A 17,677-nucleotide genomic window follows, 5' to 3' on the forward strand; every position below is an offset into this window, starting at 1 on the left:
AAGGCCAACAGCATCCTGGGCTGCTTTAGGAAGGGTGTTGGCAGCGGTGAGGCCACATCTGCAGTGTTGTGTGCAGTTCTAGGCTCCCCCAATGCAAGAGAGACACAGACTTACTGGAGCAAATCCAGCACAGGTGCACAAAGACGGTGAAGGTTCTGGAGCATCCTTCACAAGTGGAGAGTCTGAGAAAGCTGTGACTGTTCAGCCTGGAGAAGAGAAGGCTCGGAGAAGTCCACAAATGTTTATAGATACCTGAGAGGAGTGAGTGAATAACAGGGAGCTGGGGTCTTCAGTGACAGGGCAAGAGGCAATGGGCACATGAACATCAATCTGGACATCAGAAGAGGCTTTTTTTTGCTGTGAAGGTAGTTGAATGCTGGCACAGGTTGCCTAGAGGGGTTGTGGAGTCCCCATCCTTGGAGATATTCAAAACCTACTTGGACTCGGACCTTGGCAACTAGGTGTCCTTACTTGAGTAGAGTTTGGGACAAGATGATCTCAAGAGGTTCACTCCAACCTAAATGATGCTGTGATTCTGTATATTCCTTTCTCTCCTCTCCAGCAAATTAACAAGATGAGATCCACGTCATGTTTGACAGTACTGTTGCGTGATGTGGTTTGTGAAGTATGTTGGAAAACCAAGCTCTGAGCCTTGTAACTGAACTAATTATCTAGAAATTAATTTCCAGCACAGCAGTTAATTTGAAAAAATAAACTTGTGGAAGAAGCTTTGGAAGCCTTGGAAAAACAGGGGCGGGTTTGCCCTTTGACAGAAATATGGCTTTTAACTCTATGATTCTATCCCAGGCTTGTTAAAATGTCTTTTTCCTGAAGGCATTTTTAAAAATGCAGAATGTTTTCTTCAGAAACAACTTATTTTCTTTACAGGTTTAATCTGTTAAAAAAAGTTGGCATGTTTTCTGATGAAGACTGCTGACTAGAACATCCGTTTTGTATCCCAGCAGATGACCTCTCTAAATTAATCAATCCCCATTCTAATGAAGTGACCTGTTTAAAATAGATCTCTGCCAGGGTGTGTTTTCGGGTCTTGCCCTTTAAAGTGAATCCCTTCATGGGATTTCTAGAAATGACCTGTTGTTTTCTATTCAGATTTCTCTGAAAAATCCTGGTGCTTCATCCCAGAGATGGAACTTACCAACTCATTTTAATTGAAATGATTTTAAATATAAGCCCCTTTTTGGTGCTTGTTTGTCACTGGCTCGGTATTTGATTCTGAGGGCTAGCGCCGAGCCTAGCCACGCTGTTCATTGGCAGGCTGAGCTGTGTACAGCTCAATAGCTTTTATGTTATGCTCCGACCACAGGAATGGAGCAAATCTCTGCTTTCCTAATTCAGCTTTGCAGGTTTTTTTTTTTCTGTTTGTTTTGTTTTGTTTTTTTTTTTTGGGGGGGGAGTATGTCTGTGTCTCATAATTCAGAAAAGCTGTCATTAAAGGATAATCACTCAACATAATATTTTGCATTCTATGGAATGCTTACATGTTGGTTACTACTGAACTGCATGCTATTTCTGTGGAAAGAAAAAGAATTAAAAACAGGATTGGACTTTTATGACTCTCTTTAAAGATACAGTAGCTTTGTATTTTGTGGCTGTATGTCTGCAACAAACCCTGTGTTGTGCTCTTAAAAAGCGATTTGTTAATTATCTAGAACAGCTAATGAAGAGAGAGAGAAATACAGAAAGGGTATTGCTTACTGAAGATGGCTGCTGTTCAGTTCCTGTGATGTAAATTGTATTTAAGTTCCTATTTTCTTGGAAAGCAAGAAAAGATGCAGAGAACTGATGTCGTTCTACATGCACTGAACATCACTAGTATGTTGATAACTCTAGTAGTACAGTTGTGGGATTTTTGGTGCCCTTACACATGTTCTTAAAATAGGCGATAGTTAAGATAATTAGAATTACAGCCCTTCTTGCAGAACGATCATTAAACATCCTTGATCTTAAAGATACATTGTGCTTATCCTCCCTGATGAGCAGAAAGTTTTTCATTTAAAACAGTGCAAATACTACTTTCCTGAGTACCTAAACTTTCTACGGTAACTTGCCCTCACCATGCATGTTTTATAGAGTAGCAATGAGAGGTGGTTGCTATTTTCTTAGTAAAGCTTTCAAAGGCGTGGAAAACCTAATACCTACTTTATCCAGAAAGAAGGAAGGATTTCTGGCGCTGCCTGAATGTGCGATCTTCAGGAGAAAAAGAAAATTCTTAATATATGATTTAGCCTGTGAACTTGTCGATGTGTAATTTGTTTGTTTTCTGATGCTGTTAAGAACTAAAGCCTATGTAGCTGTTATATGTTCACTTGGAAGTATGTTACCTGCTAGCATGTTCTGTCTCTCTCTCCCCCCGGCCCCTTCTCCCTCCCCCGCCCCCCACCTGGAGAACAGGATATCCTTTGGGAAGCAGCAGCACAATTTCCCAGTTGGAGCTGTGTGCAGTTAAGCTCACTGATTTCAGTGCCCTGTGACTAGAAACCCAAGGAGCAGATTGACATCTGGTGCACACTCTCCAACTCGTCTGATAGCCAAAAAAAAAAAAAAAAAAGGAAAAAGGAAAAAAGGAAGAGGGGGTGGGAGTGAGGAGGGGAGGTGCCCTTGCTTTTTTTCTAGTGCTGTTAATTCCTGCTGGAGCTCGTTTGCTACGAGCTTGGCTCATGGCAGTAGCAGACGCGGCAGTGCTTATACGGTAGCTCAGTGCTCTCAATGAGGTCAAGCTGGATCAAAGGGAAACCTCCTGTGGAAGCATCTACTGTAAGTTCTGATACTGCTTTTTCCACACTCCTTCCAGATGAATCGTAGCCTGTACAACTGTGCCAGGCTTTGGTGCTTTATGTCTCCCCGACTGATAATTTTGTATGAGGTTCTCAGGTTTTATGTTAATTAAACTTGTCAGTAAGGTGTCAGTTGGGTAATTATGTTATGCATTTTGGGAGGAACGGGCTTATTGTTATATCCTTTTATTTTCTGAGGGAGTGGGAAGAAGAAAGTGGTTTAGTCCTTTTGAAAAGCTCCAAACTGTTGAGGTTACAGATAATCAGATTCTGTTTTATGTAATCTATATATTCTACTTTCTAAATAAAGTAATTGTAAACTGTTTTTCAGATGTCCTTGGATTTCACCAAATAGTTATTCTTTTGGGAATAGCTACCTAAAAATTTATTTAATTTTTAAAAAAGAAAGAGAGGAAAACAGTGTATTAAAATTTTGGAAACATCTCTAGTAAGTAAATTTCAGAGACACTCTCCTTATACAAGCTGATGTTCACCCGAGGGGTCTCTACTGTCATCATTCAGAAATACTTCTTTGAAACCTAATTCTGAATAGCTGCTGGTTTTAATGAAACTTTTCAGTTGCAAAGACTTTCACAGTGAGATGAAATATTTCTCATTTTATGCAGTGAACTAGCTGTTTCTGCAGAAATGCTATTTAGCGTGAAAGAATGCTAACTCTTGCAGGTAGCGTTCTCTCATTTACAGCATGGAATCCTTGGGCAATAATGAAATGCTGGGCTGTAAATTTTCCAGCTACATAACCCAACTTTTTACTTTCTTTTTTTTTTTCTTCTTTTCAAAAGTACAAAAAGCTTACCTGAATACATATTTGGAAGGCTTGCAGAGTGGTTTCAATGGATTGAACAAAATAGCTACCACCTGTTTGGGTTATTGTTAGTAACATATTGTAAACCCTGTGGAGAAGTAAAATACCACAACCCATTATCCCTTTCAGCTGTGAAGTCCCCCTTGAAGGGGAATGGCAAGGTGCCTCTCTCTTAAGCCTCAGCTTGTATGCTGGATGCTGGGCAGTATTGGCATTGTTGTGCTGTGAAGCAGCGTGTTGTGGCACATGTCATAAAGACTCATGGCACTGCCTTACCACCCCAAAATCTCATGTCTTTGGGTTTTTTCCCCCAAAGGTGTGTACTTTAATTACAGTCTTTTTTAAAAAAAAAAAAAAAATATCTCCTTCAGTTAATAGTCTTGACTTTCTTAGATATCTGATTTGGAAGTTGGATGGAGGAAAGGGAAGAAGAAGGTGTGAAATCAGGTCATGCAACATCTTGGTATGAAGTATGAATATTTGCTGGAGACATTTATGAAACAAACTCTTGCAAGACTCATTTCCAACTGCGTACTTCGATTTAATAAATAGAAGACCTGATACTTTAATATGCTATGATTTTTGTCTGACATCACTGCAATATAAATATGAGAAGACAATCTGTAAATTAGCATCAGGTACTTACCAGTCTTGTTCAGAGGACAGGATCAAAATTCTCTGTGAACCCATCACTGGATTTTATTTATTTTTTTTTTGGATTTGTATCCTTTCTTGGTTTTAACAGAGGCTGTCTTTGGTTCCATTGAGACAGCTCCATTTTTAAACAGATACAGTGGAGAAAAACCAGACACACACATATTTTTGTCCAGATGGTGATGTTTCTTTTCATTTCAGCATTCAGCTTCTGACTTGATCCTAGTTGAAGATGAAATGACAGATACTGAAGATAATGAAGAGGAGGATTTAGGAGTAATGGATGATCAACGTAGTGTAATTCTGCATCTCATCTCTCAGCTCAAACTTGGCATGGACCTTACCAGGGTACGGACACTGTTATCTCTTTTATAATTGTTCATTATTTTTTCTTCTTTTCATCCTTCTCTGTGTGTGTGTGCATGCATCCACATGCATGTGATTCCTGTGAGCACGTTTTGCCCCTGTGTACAGGGAAGTTTGCCTCTTTGTAAAGGTGTGTTTCCAGACAGCTATGGAGTGCTGTCTCCTGCTAGGCAGGCTTTCACACAAAGTTACCACATCAGATGTTCTAGAGATGGGGTGGGGGGAAGGGAAAGAAAAAAGAAGGAAAAGCCCCAAAACTCTTCCTTATTTTTTTGTAGATCTTTCAAAGTGAGATGAAATAGTTCTCATTTTTTGCAGTGTACGTTGTGTACGTATCCCACATGTACGTTTATGTTGTGTACGTGTCCCACATGTATGTTAAGTCAGGGTGCACTGAGTGTTTGTGGAAGAATAATGGCAATTGTATGGATGAAAGAGGTATGTGCTCAAGTTACTGCTTTGTGAATTGGATTCCATTTAATTACTTGGCGGCTTCAAAAAAAACCATGACGGTAAAGAAATCAGTCTTCACTGTTCTTGTCTGTGCTAAGCAGTTCACCATTTTAAACTTCTGTGCAACCTTCTGGTCATGGAACCAGAACTGTTACGAGCTTATCCATACTGAGATGGTCAGAGAAGTTACGGTGTATGAGAAAACAAACCTCTGGAAATGAGGTAGATGTTCTGGAAGGAGGGAATGCCTCTTTTTGGATAGTTCTGCATTCCAGTGAAACCTTCTTATGGAGTTTAATAAAAAAGTGGGGTTTTGTAAAGACATGTAATACCCTTTCCTTCCACAAAGGTTTTCTGCTTTAAAAAAAACCAACCCCCCTATAACTCACTGCCTACAAGTAAGAAGAGTTCATTCTGGCACACCCTCCACAAATAAAAAAAAGTTTGGAATGACCAGATAATTTTCTTTTTGCATGGAGTAGCTTTGCAGGAGATTCTTCTCAGGGGCATTTTGATATTCTGAAGAGTTCATCTGCTTTCCTTTTGATCTTACATATTAGTCAAAATCTATTTTTACTATCACTTTCTCTGCAAAATAAGGCTTCCTCAGTACAGTCTTTTCTGCTTCCTCTGGAACAATTGAGAGTATTTAAAAATACATTTTTGAGACTGAACAATCCCGTGATGTGTTACTAAGTATAGCTGTTGAATAGCTGCACAGAAATTAATGTTTTGTTCTAAATATAACAAAATTTTCGTAATTTCATTTGTGAATAATTTATACCTGTCACTTAGTATGTCTGGGGTTATATACCATTAATTTTTGGTTTTGTTTTTCTTACATTCCTCAATTTTTCATAGTTCTTCCTCTTTTCTATGTTGGTTTGCTAACGCTGGCTGAGTCCATAATGTTTAAACTAGACTAAGATTCTTCATCTGTTGTTCTTGCATCTTCAAAACATTTTGTCTTTGGTATGAACAAGATTTTTCTTCCCTGATTTCCAATGTCATCTTTTTGTCACAGCAGAGGAGGCAAAACCCCAAAGACACATGGTTATGTAAATAAGAGAAATTACTGTAAATAAGTGTAGACACTTACAAGGAAAAGTTGGAAGGTAAATATATATGATAACCTATTTCTTACATACTGTTCTCAGAACACAGTCATTGAGGATAGTGATGCATATTATCAGATCTATAGTATGGCAAGATATTAGCATGCATGAGTGTGTGTGTGTAATACCCACAGACTGAACAGAGGAACAGGCATATGGCAGAGTTAGATCCATCTCTAGTCTGTGTGATGCACGAATACACATATGATGAGTATTAATGAGACGTGCCACATGTGCACATGACTTTTCTGATCATTTTGAGGATTAAAAATAAAAAAAAAATACAAGACAGCTGGCTGCTCTTTTTATTAACTTTGCTTACTGACATGAGGCCCTTAGGGCCACACATGTGCGATGATAAAGCCTGGTTTGTTGGCTGCACGTCTTCTCATTTTTCATGATTCATCTGAAAGTCAGATTTCAGATAGCCTTGATGCTAGTCAGCTTCTGCTGGAAGTGGTTGTGGCACGGTAGTTGCTAACATCAGAGGAGGTTTTATATGTTTCCATTTTCCTGTGCTGCCTTCCTACGGTTGTTTCCTTGGTTCATTTTGTGAGCTATGGATTGTAATGTGACGCACACATGGACAAACAGCTTTTTTGAGCCCTTGGTGACTTTGGGTTCTGGATGCATAGTCATTACCTTCATGTATCACATCAGAGGAAACAGCTTTTTTTCCTTTTCCTGCGGGTTGTGCTTCTGTTAGTCTTGGCCTTGCCTGCGCTGACATCAGTTTCCCACCGTGATGATGACCATGTTCAGTGCGGCAAAGGTGCTTCAATTCTGAAACTTTTGTGCTGCTGTGCCTTTTAATGAGGAGTTGAACAGTAGGAATCTACTGTGAAGGAAAACACCTGCAAGGAAGTATTAAATCTGCACAGGCATTTGCTAGAACAGGCTAGACTTGGTGGTGGCCAAACAGACTTCAATAGCTGCTAGAGAGAGTCAGGTGGGGGAGCAGATCACAGCAGCAGAATGTAGTACAAAACTGATGCCTTGGTCTGGGCCAAGACTTTAAAAATTCATTTAAAATTGGAATTGCTTGGGGGGGGGGAAGTTTTAAAATTGTTTGTTCTTTGGACTTTCAAAAAATGGAAAACAGCACCAAAAACCACTGACAGCCTGACAAATTTGTTGGCAAATGGCATCTAATGGGTTGCAATTAATGCTAACAGTTTGTACAGATGGGTGATCGCTCCCCTGCATTCCCTTATCTTGCCTACGCAGTTAATATGTGCTAAAAATAAAGGGCTGCCAGTAATTCTGCAGACTGTCAACCTGTTGTAAATTAATATTGTTGTATGGTCACAACGTTATAAGTTTTTAATTTGCTTGTCAATATACTTTTACCTCGGAACTTTAAAATATAAGTGGGGTGAAAATAGCTTGTTTTATTCCCGCAGTGACACAGATGACAGCAGAAAGCTTTTGTACCTCTAAGACAGGGGTCCTCAAAAAAAGGGGGTCCTTTTTAACCAGGGGGCCAGCGCACAGATGAAGTGGCAGGCAGTCATCTGTGGCTGCTTGGTTTCCCCCCCCCAGCCCCCGGCGGGGGGGTTCTGTAAATACCGGGGGCTGGATTGAGGACAGGGCCCTGGGGGGCCGTATCCAGCCCACGGGCTGTAGTTTGAGTACCCCTGCTCTAAGAGAAGGACATCTCAGCATGGGGTACCTTGGTCAGATTTCTGAAAAGGGTAGGGAATGATGCTGACACTCATGTTTTGCCTCACAGTAAATAGTAGCAGGGATAAATACCCCTGCTCTTAATTTTCTCAGTTGCATTCAGACCTAATTAAGCATGAGTGTATTCAAACCTGGGAAATTATGATCAAGCTTCAAATCAATATCCTGTCTTTAACCTCAGTGAAAATAGAGGAATGGCTGTTAAGCTGCTTCCTTTTCACCTGAGGTCTGAGAAAGAACAGAGATTATTCTAAAATTTTAGAATGCAACCAAGAGATTTTTAGCTTCAGACTTAAGCAACTTCATATTTATTCTGGAGAGATTCTTTTGTCTGTTTAGTTCTTGTGCCAGCTTTTTCTCCTTGGCAAAAAATCAGGCAGTTTTGAATTTTTATGCGATTATATAAAAAAAAAAATGTAGTCTGTTGCAGCGCCATCAAACTAGTAGACTGCAACCAGGCATTACCATTGGTCTGATTCTACTGTCTGTGCTGTATCTCCTTCCTCCAGAGGTCAGACCACACCACTCCTCCTCCAGCTGACCCCCTCTCCCACCATCCTCAGGGCTATTTAACCACTTAGCAGGAACGAGCTACAGCTGCACATCATCCATGTCCATCAACCCACTGCCTCTGAGGCCAGGCCACAGCTGCATGTTATCAGTGCTAATCAACCCCCTGCCTTTGTTCCTCTACAGTAGTCCAGTCCAAAACCAATATAAAAAACATAGGTCCTGACGTGTATTTTTCTGCACCGTGCATTCTGTTTGGCTGCAGAAGGTTTGAAAACCTCAGTCCTTTGGAAGGTAGCGCAAGTGCATGACAGTCCAACACTGGCAAGAGGGATGCCGTATGCTTCCAATTTTGTTTGTTTCTATTTTGCTTATTTCTGCAGAAACCAAGATAAGGCCAATTTAAAAAAAAACAAAAACAACCAAAACCTGTGGGGTTTTTTAACTATGTTAGTGTGTGGTGGTGTTGCATATTAAAACTTCACGTCTATGAGATTATTTGTTAAAAGGCAATGTTTTCTAGGCATATTTTGTAATACTGGAATTGTGTAAGCTGTAAACCGATGTATTTTTCATACACAGTTCTGCCTCCTTTTGTGCAGACAATTCAATTCTGCGTTTTGCAGTGGGTCCTTTCCTGCTGCAGTTCAGGATGTAGTTTCCATTTTGTTTGGGCTTTTAAAGCAAGATCATTTGAGGTGGGGTTCAAGCTTTATTCAGATTTTAAATTGATGCTTGAAATTTAATAATAAGAGTCCGGTGATTCTTAACATTGCATTAAGTGGCTATGTTGGTGGAGTTACGTGAAGTACATAGCTGCAAAGCACACAGCTAGTTCTTGAGACAGTAGATATGAGGACTATGCGATCAAGTCAACAGGATGAAACCACAGCAATCTTAATATTGTACAATAAAATTTGCATAATCTTAATTATGGTCTGTAATTTTCTTCTCCTCCATTTGTGCTAATAAAGCATGCTCTTTTTAGAGAGAGACGCACACTTGGATATAATGAGATGCAAGTGCTGTTTATTCAGATGAGTTTCTCTGCCCTTTCAGGTCTGTGCAGTGAACTCGTGATAGTTATTACTAGTATTTCTAGGCAGAAGTGATGGTTTATTTTTCTATGTTTTGCTGTCAGTTTCCCCTTTGATAACCTGATCTTTGAGTGTACGCTTTGTATTAAAATGAGATTCTGTATTGAGGGTCAGTAATGCTGAATTGCATTTTTTTAAGATTGTATAAGATAATAATTATTTGGTCAGAATGAGAATGCTGCAAGGAAGACAGAATTGTTTAAAGAGCTAAAAATACCCTAAGAAAATCTCCTGCCTTTCCACTTTGCCTTCCAGAGTTTTAGATTTAACTTTGAAAAAACAATCTCCTCAGCGCCTCACTATCATACCACCATGGGGACCGTTGGCTGTCTTTAGCATGCAGTTGTTTGCCAAGTGTACTGTAAAATTAAGGTCCTGCTGCATCTTTTGGGGCCTCATTAGGTTGGTAATAGAGACCACGCAGAGTCCTCAAGGCTTACGGAGTAGAGTCAGAGGAATATTGCAGATGGAACTCTGCTTGATTTATAGCTAAACTTGTAAAAATTACTAGCCTGTAAAAGGCTGTATGTGTGTAAATAATACACAGGAGAGAGCACATGGGCATGTATGTTAGCAGAGAGCAGTTATCTTTTTTTGCAGTTGTGGTATGTTGACTTACAATGTATCTGTTAAGACTGTGTTTGAACCCTTGTGCCTGGGATTTTTTTCCCCATGTTTACAAGTTTTCTTTGAAAAGAACTAAATGATGAATAAAAGTTTGACAGCTTCTATTTCGTTATCCATGGGATCCAAAAGGACTGAACTGAGCTCTGGTCCCACTTAGAATCGCAAGCTGGGGCTGCAGTGGGGGAAAGCGAGTGTGGTCATGATTGAAGGGTGGCTCCCTGCCTGCTGTAAATAGCCCTTGCTTTTGGGAAAGGGAAAAAGTAAACACAATGAAGAATTAGAGAGGAAAGCAGAATTCTTGCAATAGAGGACAGCTTGTTGGTCTGCATCTGGCATCATTTGAGCCACTTTGATTCTAGCCAGGTTGGTTTGTGCCAGAATTTCCTTGTTGGTTGCTCAGGAGCGACCTCTGAGCTCCCCTGGGATGGTCCTGCACAAGGTATGGAGCGTGGGAGAAGAAGGGTGAGAAATAAATTGGTTTAGTTCCTGTAGCCTTGTCTGTCTTGCGGTGTACTCCAGAGTGTTTCATGGAAAACTTTTAAACAAGTTTTGTTCCTGATTAAGAGGGGTGACTTAAGCGGCATCTGCGTTGCTAGCTGAGCCACACTGGTAACTGCGTCTGGATCAGTCAGGGCTGGCTCCCTCCAGTGCAGGCTGCCTGGTGTACATGCCCTGTGCCTGGGGATGACAGGAGAGCATAGGGGTGGCAGGCGGTTTGACTTGGGAGGTGGGAGGGGACATGACACACAAGATGGCAGTGTAAGGCAGAGGGGGTCAAACGGGGAGCGTTTTCTTGCCAGTAGCCTCTTCAAGAAGGGTCCTTGGCATGGTTTTACCCTTGGAAACACACCTGAGGTTTGGTTTTGGTTGGAGGTGTTTGGATAGCTTGGTTAGAGGCTGGAAGGGACCCAATACATATGCAGTGGGTGGTCAAGGGCCCAGAAGTGAAATCGGGAGCCCAGATGTCTGGCAGAATGGGTCATGTACCCCTTACGCTCTCCACCGCTTGCAGGCTGGTGATGTGTATGTTTATTTGAAATACTCATCTTCTAGCGTCTTGGGAGGGTGTACTACTCCCTTTTTGGAGGGTTATGGTAAGTTGGGTTTGTTGATGTTTGATGTGATTTAGTTTACACCAAAGTATGTTTTCGTGTCCTGTAAAAAGGAGAACAATTGTTGTTTGTTAACTGAGAGGAGAGGAAAAGGCAGATTCCCATATTGCTGTTGAGAATCATAACGAAATAGGAAGCAGCTGGCATGGCTGTCAAGGCCGCTGCTTTTTCCTTTGCTTTTTATTTACACTGCAAAGAAAATGAAATTGCAGTGGCAGGGGAGGAAAAAATACTGTCCTGAAACTTGGCAGGGCCAGAATTGCAGCTGTCTTAACTGTTCTCCACCGCATCCCACCCCCCACCCCCCTTACCCCCTGGTAGTATGATCATGGGGAAATCATATCTGCCTTTGTCTGCTTTGCATACAGGTAGTGCTTCCAACATTTATTTTGGAGAAAAGATCCCTGCTGGAGATGTATGCAAATTTCATGGCCCATCCAGACCTGTTTTTGTCAATTGCAGCTGGAGCCACTCCTGAGGAAAGAATTATCTGCTTTGTGGAGTATTATCTCACAGCTTTTCATGAAGGCCGAAAGGGAGCGGTTGCCAAGAAGCCCTATAACCCTATAATTGGTGAAACGTTTCATTGCTCGTGGGATGTGCCTAAAGATAAAGTGAAAGCGTTCAGAACTAACGGTGCCTCCATGGTTTCTAAGGACCCAGCCAAGGAGTTTGGTCAGGACCAGTCCACGTGCTACAAGCTGAGGTTTGTAGCTGAACAAGTATCTCATCATCCACCGGTATCTTGCTTTTACTGTGAGTGCAAAGAGAAGAAAATGTGTGTGAACGCTCATGTATGGACCAAAAGCAAGTTTATGGGCATGTCAATAGGTGTTTCTATGGTAGGTGAAGGTAAGAACTGTGCTTTTATATTGGGTTTTTTTGTTTGTTTAGCTAATGTTACGGGTGTCAACACAACAGAAATACAGATATTTTCCTGTTGCTTTCCCTCTGACCTTTCATTTGAACCTTGTGGCTATTTGCTTTTGTGAAGTTTGGAATTAAACCTGTAAGGTTCATACAACTTTTTCCTCTCCAGGCAGAATGAGACAGACATTACATGTATAAATATATGCTTATATTTATTTGAGTCTGTTAAAATGTAACTGTGCTTCAGATATGATTTAGTTGCAGTAGCAAAGGACTACTGACAGCATATTCTGTAAGAACGTTTTTATGTCTTGCTCACTTTTAAAATAATATGTGATTCAGTATGGGACAGTTTCACAATTGGAACAAAGCAGTAGGAAAAAACATGTTTTTACTTAAGCCTAACATTCTTTTTTCATAATTTCTGCAAAGAATCGTAGTTTCTGTAGTGTTTAGTCGGCATATTATCTCCAGCTTTATAGAAAGTGATGTAGTTGAGGTACAAATCATGATTTGCTGTATCATATATGTATACACACACACGGTCTGCTTTGTGGTAAGTCATTGCTCAACACGAATTCAGAAATACAGGGAGTCACAACAAGTTCTTAATGGATGATCTGAACTGAAAGACACACCTGTGCCAGTGTCATTACCAACTGCTCACATATTTAGTGTTTGTAAGTCCCTTAGTCAGTCCCTTTTGCCATTTGAGGGTAATTTCCTGTCTATGGTTTTTAGTGTTTTGTCTTAACTAGGTCTTAGACTGCAGTAGAAGGACCAGGACAACTTATAGTAACTGCTTCTTTTTGGCATTATGTTAAATACTGTGATATTAAAGGTAGTAAAAAAGTAGAGGGGGAAATGTAGTAGTTTGGTTTTGCTTATTAAAAACAACAAAAAATATGGTGAAAACTTACACATACATTTTGCTATTTCTACTAGTTGGAACTAAAGAACAAACTCAAATGGTGGAAAGGGCTACAATACCTTTGTCCCAATGGCAATATATTCCTTTTTTTGTAGCAGAGTCATGCAACTTCCTTACTATTGGATTTGATATTGTTGTGATAGTTTATAATAAATAGGCTGTTTCCTTCTTCCTATGACTTAGGTAGTTTGCTTTTAGTATGAAATTAAGGAAGTTGGGAAGGGAGTGTCAAAGGGGATTTGGTCTTTCTGTCTCTGTCCTGACTGTACTATTGCCAGCCTGAGTCACTGGTTTAACTTGTGTTTTTCTGGTACATATTCATTTCTAGTACACTCTTTCTCAGTGAAGGGAGCTATTTAATGGAAATAAACACAAAGTCATTTATGATTATGTAGGAGTAGGGAAATTCCTTTTTCTTGCTGCTAGCACACAGTTTCCTGGGATTGGGGGTGTCTACTGTGGGGATTATTGAAGACTTCAAAGTCCTGATGTGTCCCATTTTTGAGAGAAAAAGGGTCTAGGAATTAACCATTTCTCTGCCCCAAGGATTGTTTAATGTATTTTTGTGAGAATAAGTTCTCCCCTCCCCTCTCCCCTCCTTTTTTTTTTTTTTTTTTTTTTTGTGTGTGTGTGGTTTTTTTACGATATCCCAAGAGTGGGATCATCTCTAAGCATGTGGAGGAAAAGGTTATCAGGAGCAGTCAGTGTGGATTCACCAAGGGGAAATCATGTCTGACCAATCCAACAGCCTTTTATAATGGAATGACTGGCTGGGTAGATGAGGGGAGAGTGGTCAGTGTTGTCTCCTTTGACCCCCATAGGCAAGCTCAGGAGCGTGGGTTACACGAGCGGGCAGTGAGGTGGGCTGAGAGCGGGCTGATGGCGGAGCTCACAGGGCTGTGATCAGCATCACAGAGTCCAGCTGGGGGTGTCCCCCAGGGGTCTGTGCTGGCGCCAGTCTTGGTCAACTTACTCATCAGTGACATGGATGAAGGGCCAGAGTGTACTCTCGGCAGGTTTCCTGATGATACAGAACTGGGAGAACTGGCTGATACACCAGGAGGCTGCGCTGCCATTCAGTGAGACCTGGGCAGGCTGGAGAGCTGGGCGGGGAGGAACCTCATGGAGTTCAACAAAGGCCAGCGCGGGGTCCTGCCCCTGGGGAGGGACAACCCCACACACCAGCACAGGCTGGGGGTGGGCTGCAGGGGGGCAGCTCTGCGGGGAAGGGCCGGGCGGTGCTGGGGGACAGCCGGTTGCCCGCGGGCCAGCGGTGGCCCTGTGGCCGAGAAGGCGGATGGGACCCTGGGGCGCGTTAGGGGCAGCGTGGCCAGCGGGTGCGGGGAGCTGATCCTGCCCCTCTGCTCGGGCTGGTGAGGCCCATCGGGAGTGCTGGGCCCAGCGCTGGGCTCCCCAGTCACGGGAGACGGGGAGCTGCTGGGGAGGGCCCAGCGGGGGCTGCGGAGCTGGTGAGGGGCCTGGAGCACCTCCCTGGTGAGGAGAGGCTGGCAGAGCTGGGGCTGTGGAGCTGGAGAAGGCCGAGGGGGGTCTCACCCGTGCGTACCAACACCTTGAGGGTGGGTGGCAGGAGGACGGGGCCGGGCTCCTTCCAGTGGTGCCCAGCGACAGGACCGGGGGCAACGGGCACAAACTGCAGCAGGGGAAGTTCCAGCTGAATATGAGGAAAAAGCTCTTTACTTGGAGGGTGGCGGAGCCCTGGCACAGGCTGCCCAGGGAGGTGTTGGAGCCTCCTTCTCTGGAGTTATTCAAAATCCACCTGAATGTGACTTGGTGCAACCTGCTGTAGGTGAACCTGCTTCAGCAGGGGGTTGGACTAGATGATCTCCAGAGGTGCCTTCCAGCCCTGACCATTCTGCGAGTCTGTGGAGGCAGGCTTTGAGCAACATCTGCAATGGTGAACTCTGCAATTCGCTGCTGTCTTTAATAATGGGCATTTGGGAAAGAAGTTTGGGTTCACCAATTTATACATTTGCTTTTTTTTTTTTTTTTTTTTTTTTGGTGTAAGGAGTGCAGAAGCATGCAGCTTCATGGTGACAGCATTTCTGGGAAGTGATGGAGAAACTGCAGTGCAGCCAAGCATTTCTGTTGCAGTTGAGGGCTGGCAATAGGCAGCAAGAAGTTCTATCACTGAAACTTTTCTGTCATCTGAAAACAGCCAGCCTAAACCTGGAAGCCTTGGTTTAAAATGTTTACTTTGCAGTGCTGTTTCTTCACTTGAACCTACACTACACTTTCTTCAAATTTTTTTAGTCTTTTTTTTTAGTCCCAGGGAAGTCTTCCTAATTTAAAGTTGGTGTGTAGATTTGCCAAGCTGTGCAAAAATTAGAATGTACTACAGATGTTTTTGTCATGTGCTGCATACGTATAAATTCTGTGTTAGATTGAGGTCAGTGTGAGTACTGGGGAATAGATTGCTGAACCAAACAAAAGTACCCACTGACTTACATGTGGAAAAACTGTGTCTGGATTTACACGTCTGGTAATGCAGAGCCTAATAACTTTTTAGCGTGAAATATAATTTGGAGTACACCCTTTGTATTTAAGGCCATTTTATGCATTGCAGCATTTTAAATGGGATGAGTTGGTCTAGCAAAAAGTAGGTTGTAGAAAGGCATGCTGTTATTCAGAAGGTGTATGAATGTAGCTAAAATAGGTAGAAATTGAAGTTAGCTACTGGGAGAAGCTTTCTGACAACAAGGTTGGCCGGTAAGATTGTAGAATCTTACTTTAAACTGTTAAAACCAGATTAAGTGCATTTCCCAGGAATGGTTGAAGTATGATTTATCCTGCTTTTGATAAGAGGCAAAGTGACATCTCATGCATCATAGAAATCCCTGGGGTTTGTTTGGTTGTTTTTTTTGCTGCTGTGCATTGGATGATTAAGCTAATAATGTGTTACTGTTGGGTTTTTGTCTTGTCCCTTCCTCTTTTTTTCCCTCCCTCTATTATGAGGGAAAAATAAAAGCACTCAGCCCTTTTATTTGTCTGTTGCTGGAATTCACTTACCTGTGGGGGTGCCTTTGACTTTGTTAGATCAGTAAGGATTTTGGGTTCTGCCAGATGCTACTTGAAGTTTCCTGGATATCTCAAATACACCTGTGTCCGTTCGAGACTTCATTTAGATCATTCTGATGTTGGTATAGTAGTTTTGTTATACTGTGCATTCATTGATTACTATTTGATGTATGGGGGGGGGGGTGGGGTGCGGAAATTCCTTTCAAACAGAGCATTAGAGAGCTGCGTTTAATGTTCTGGAAAATTCAGTGGTATCTTGTTCTAGTTCTGTTTATCAGAATGCATTTGTTGGAAATGGCCACGGCACCAAGCCTGTCAGGGTTCAAGGAGCATCTGGAGGATGCTTAGTCGTACACTTTATTTTTAGGTAGTCTGTGATGGGCAGGGAGTTGAACTTGATGATCGTTATGGGTCCCTTCCAACTTGAGATATTCTGTGTGATTTTATGACCTGTAACTTCGTTGTGACCTTAGTGCTGAATACAAACAACTGTGATGTGTTTTGAAACTTTGCTCTCTGCTGAATAGTTTTGTGTATGTCCTTGAAACAATTCAGTGAAGCTTTTTCTCCTGCAGTTGGCTATTTACAGAAATAAAATGGTACTGAAGTTTTGGGCCTATATTGTATAAGGGATATGCTGGTAATGTTTCTGTGGTGTTTTTGAAGCTTATTTTTTAACTTGTCATAATGTCCTTTGATGTATAGAGCATGTTGCTTTTTATGCTTTGTTGTTAGAAACAGCAGTGGATACGCTAAAGTAGGATGTCATGGAAGTACAAAAGCTTCTGTAAGAGTTTAAATAGGGGATCTGAGGACAGTATGGTCCTCTCGTGCAAAGGTTTCAGCTCAGAATCTTAATTCTACAATTTTTAGTGTATGTTGCACCTCAAAGTCACTAAAATTTTAATATTTTTTTTTCCTAGCTGCAATTTTTGTTTCTTGATTTAAAGTAAGCATCAGTTACAGAGATGCAGAACGAGTAGGAAAGTACTGCTGAAAATCCATGTTTTATATGCTGTTTTATATGCTAGCCCTTCATCTGTGGTTATGAGGGGTATAAATCTGGCTTGCTAATGAAATGTCTCAGCTTTTTCTTCACTATACAACAAACCCCCCATTCTTCAGACTAGTCAGCATTGAGTTTCCTCATGAGAAAGCTACGCTGAATAGAAGAAGAGGGTATTTTGCATAAAAGAATTAATGTTAATTATGTACTAATGAGAGAGTGAGGGAGGAGAAGAGGGTGTAATGAATACGACCACATTAAGGTTTAAATTAGCAAGGGATGGGAGAGTCGATGTAAATATTTAATGTTTTTTTTTACGTGGTCCAAAGAATCTTCAAACAGATGGATACTGCTTGTAGAATAAGGATACTTCAGTGGAAAAGGCAGTGGTGAGCACACCTCAGTGTGGGCTGTGCATGTTCCTTTTCTGCTCTTGGGTTTTGCTCCAAAGCAGCAAAATCCAACAAAAAAAGTGTCACCTTTGATTCATGGGTTAATTTTGCAGAAGGCATAAAGTATGTTTAAGTGGATTGCTCTGTATTATCAAGTGGTTGGTTATGTCTTGTGTTTTCACTTCTGTTTTAAAAGTTTTAAAA

At 41.6% G+C, this 17,677-nt stretch overlaps 1 protein-coding gene across 1 annotated transcript in view; it reads left to right on the top strand.

Moving 5' to 3' along the window:
• The window catches only part of OSBPL10 (oxysterol binding protein like 10), a 145,956-nt gene that overhangs the window by 115,778 nt on the left and 12,501 nt on the right, over positions 1-17,677 (top strand). Inside the window, exons 7-8 of the mRNA XM_080387327.1 lie at positions 4,477-4,623; positions 11,607-12,090. Coding sequence (XP_080243453.1) covers positions 4,477-4,623; positions 11,607-12,090 — 631 coding nt within the window. The remainder of the gene's footprint in view (positions 1-4,476; positions 4,624-11,606; positions 12,091-17,677) is intronic.

The sequence above is a fragment of the Falco punctatus genome (assembly GCF_963210335.1).
Source record: "Falco punctatus genome assembly, chromosome: 4".
Lineage (NCBI taxonomy): Eukaryota > Metazoa > Chordata > Aves > Falconiformes > Falconidae > Falco > Falco punctatus.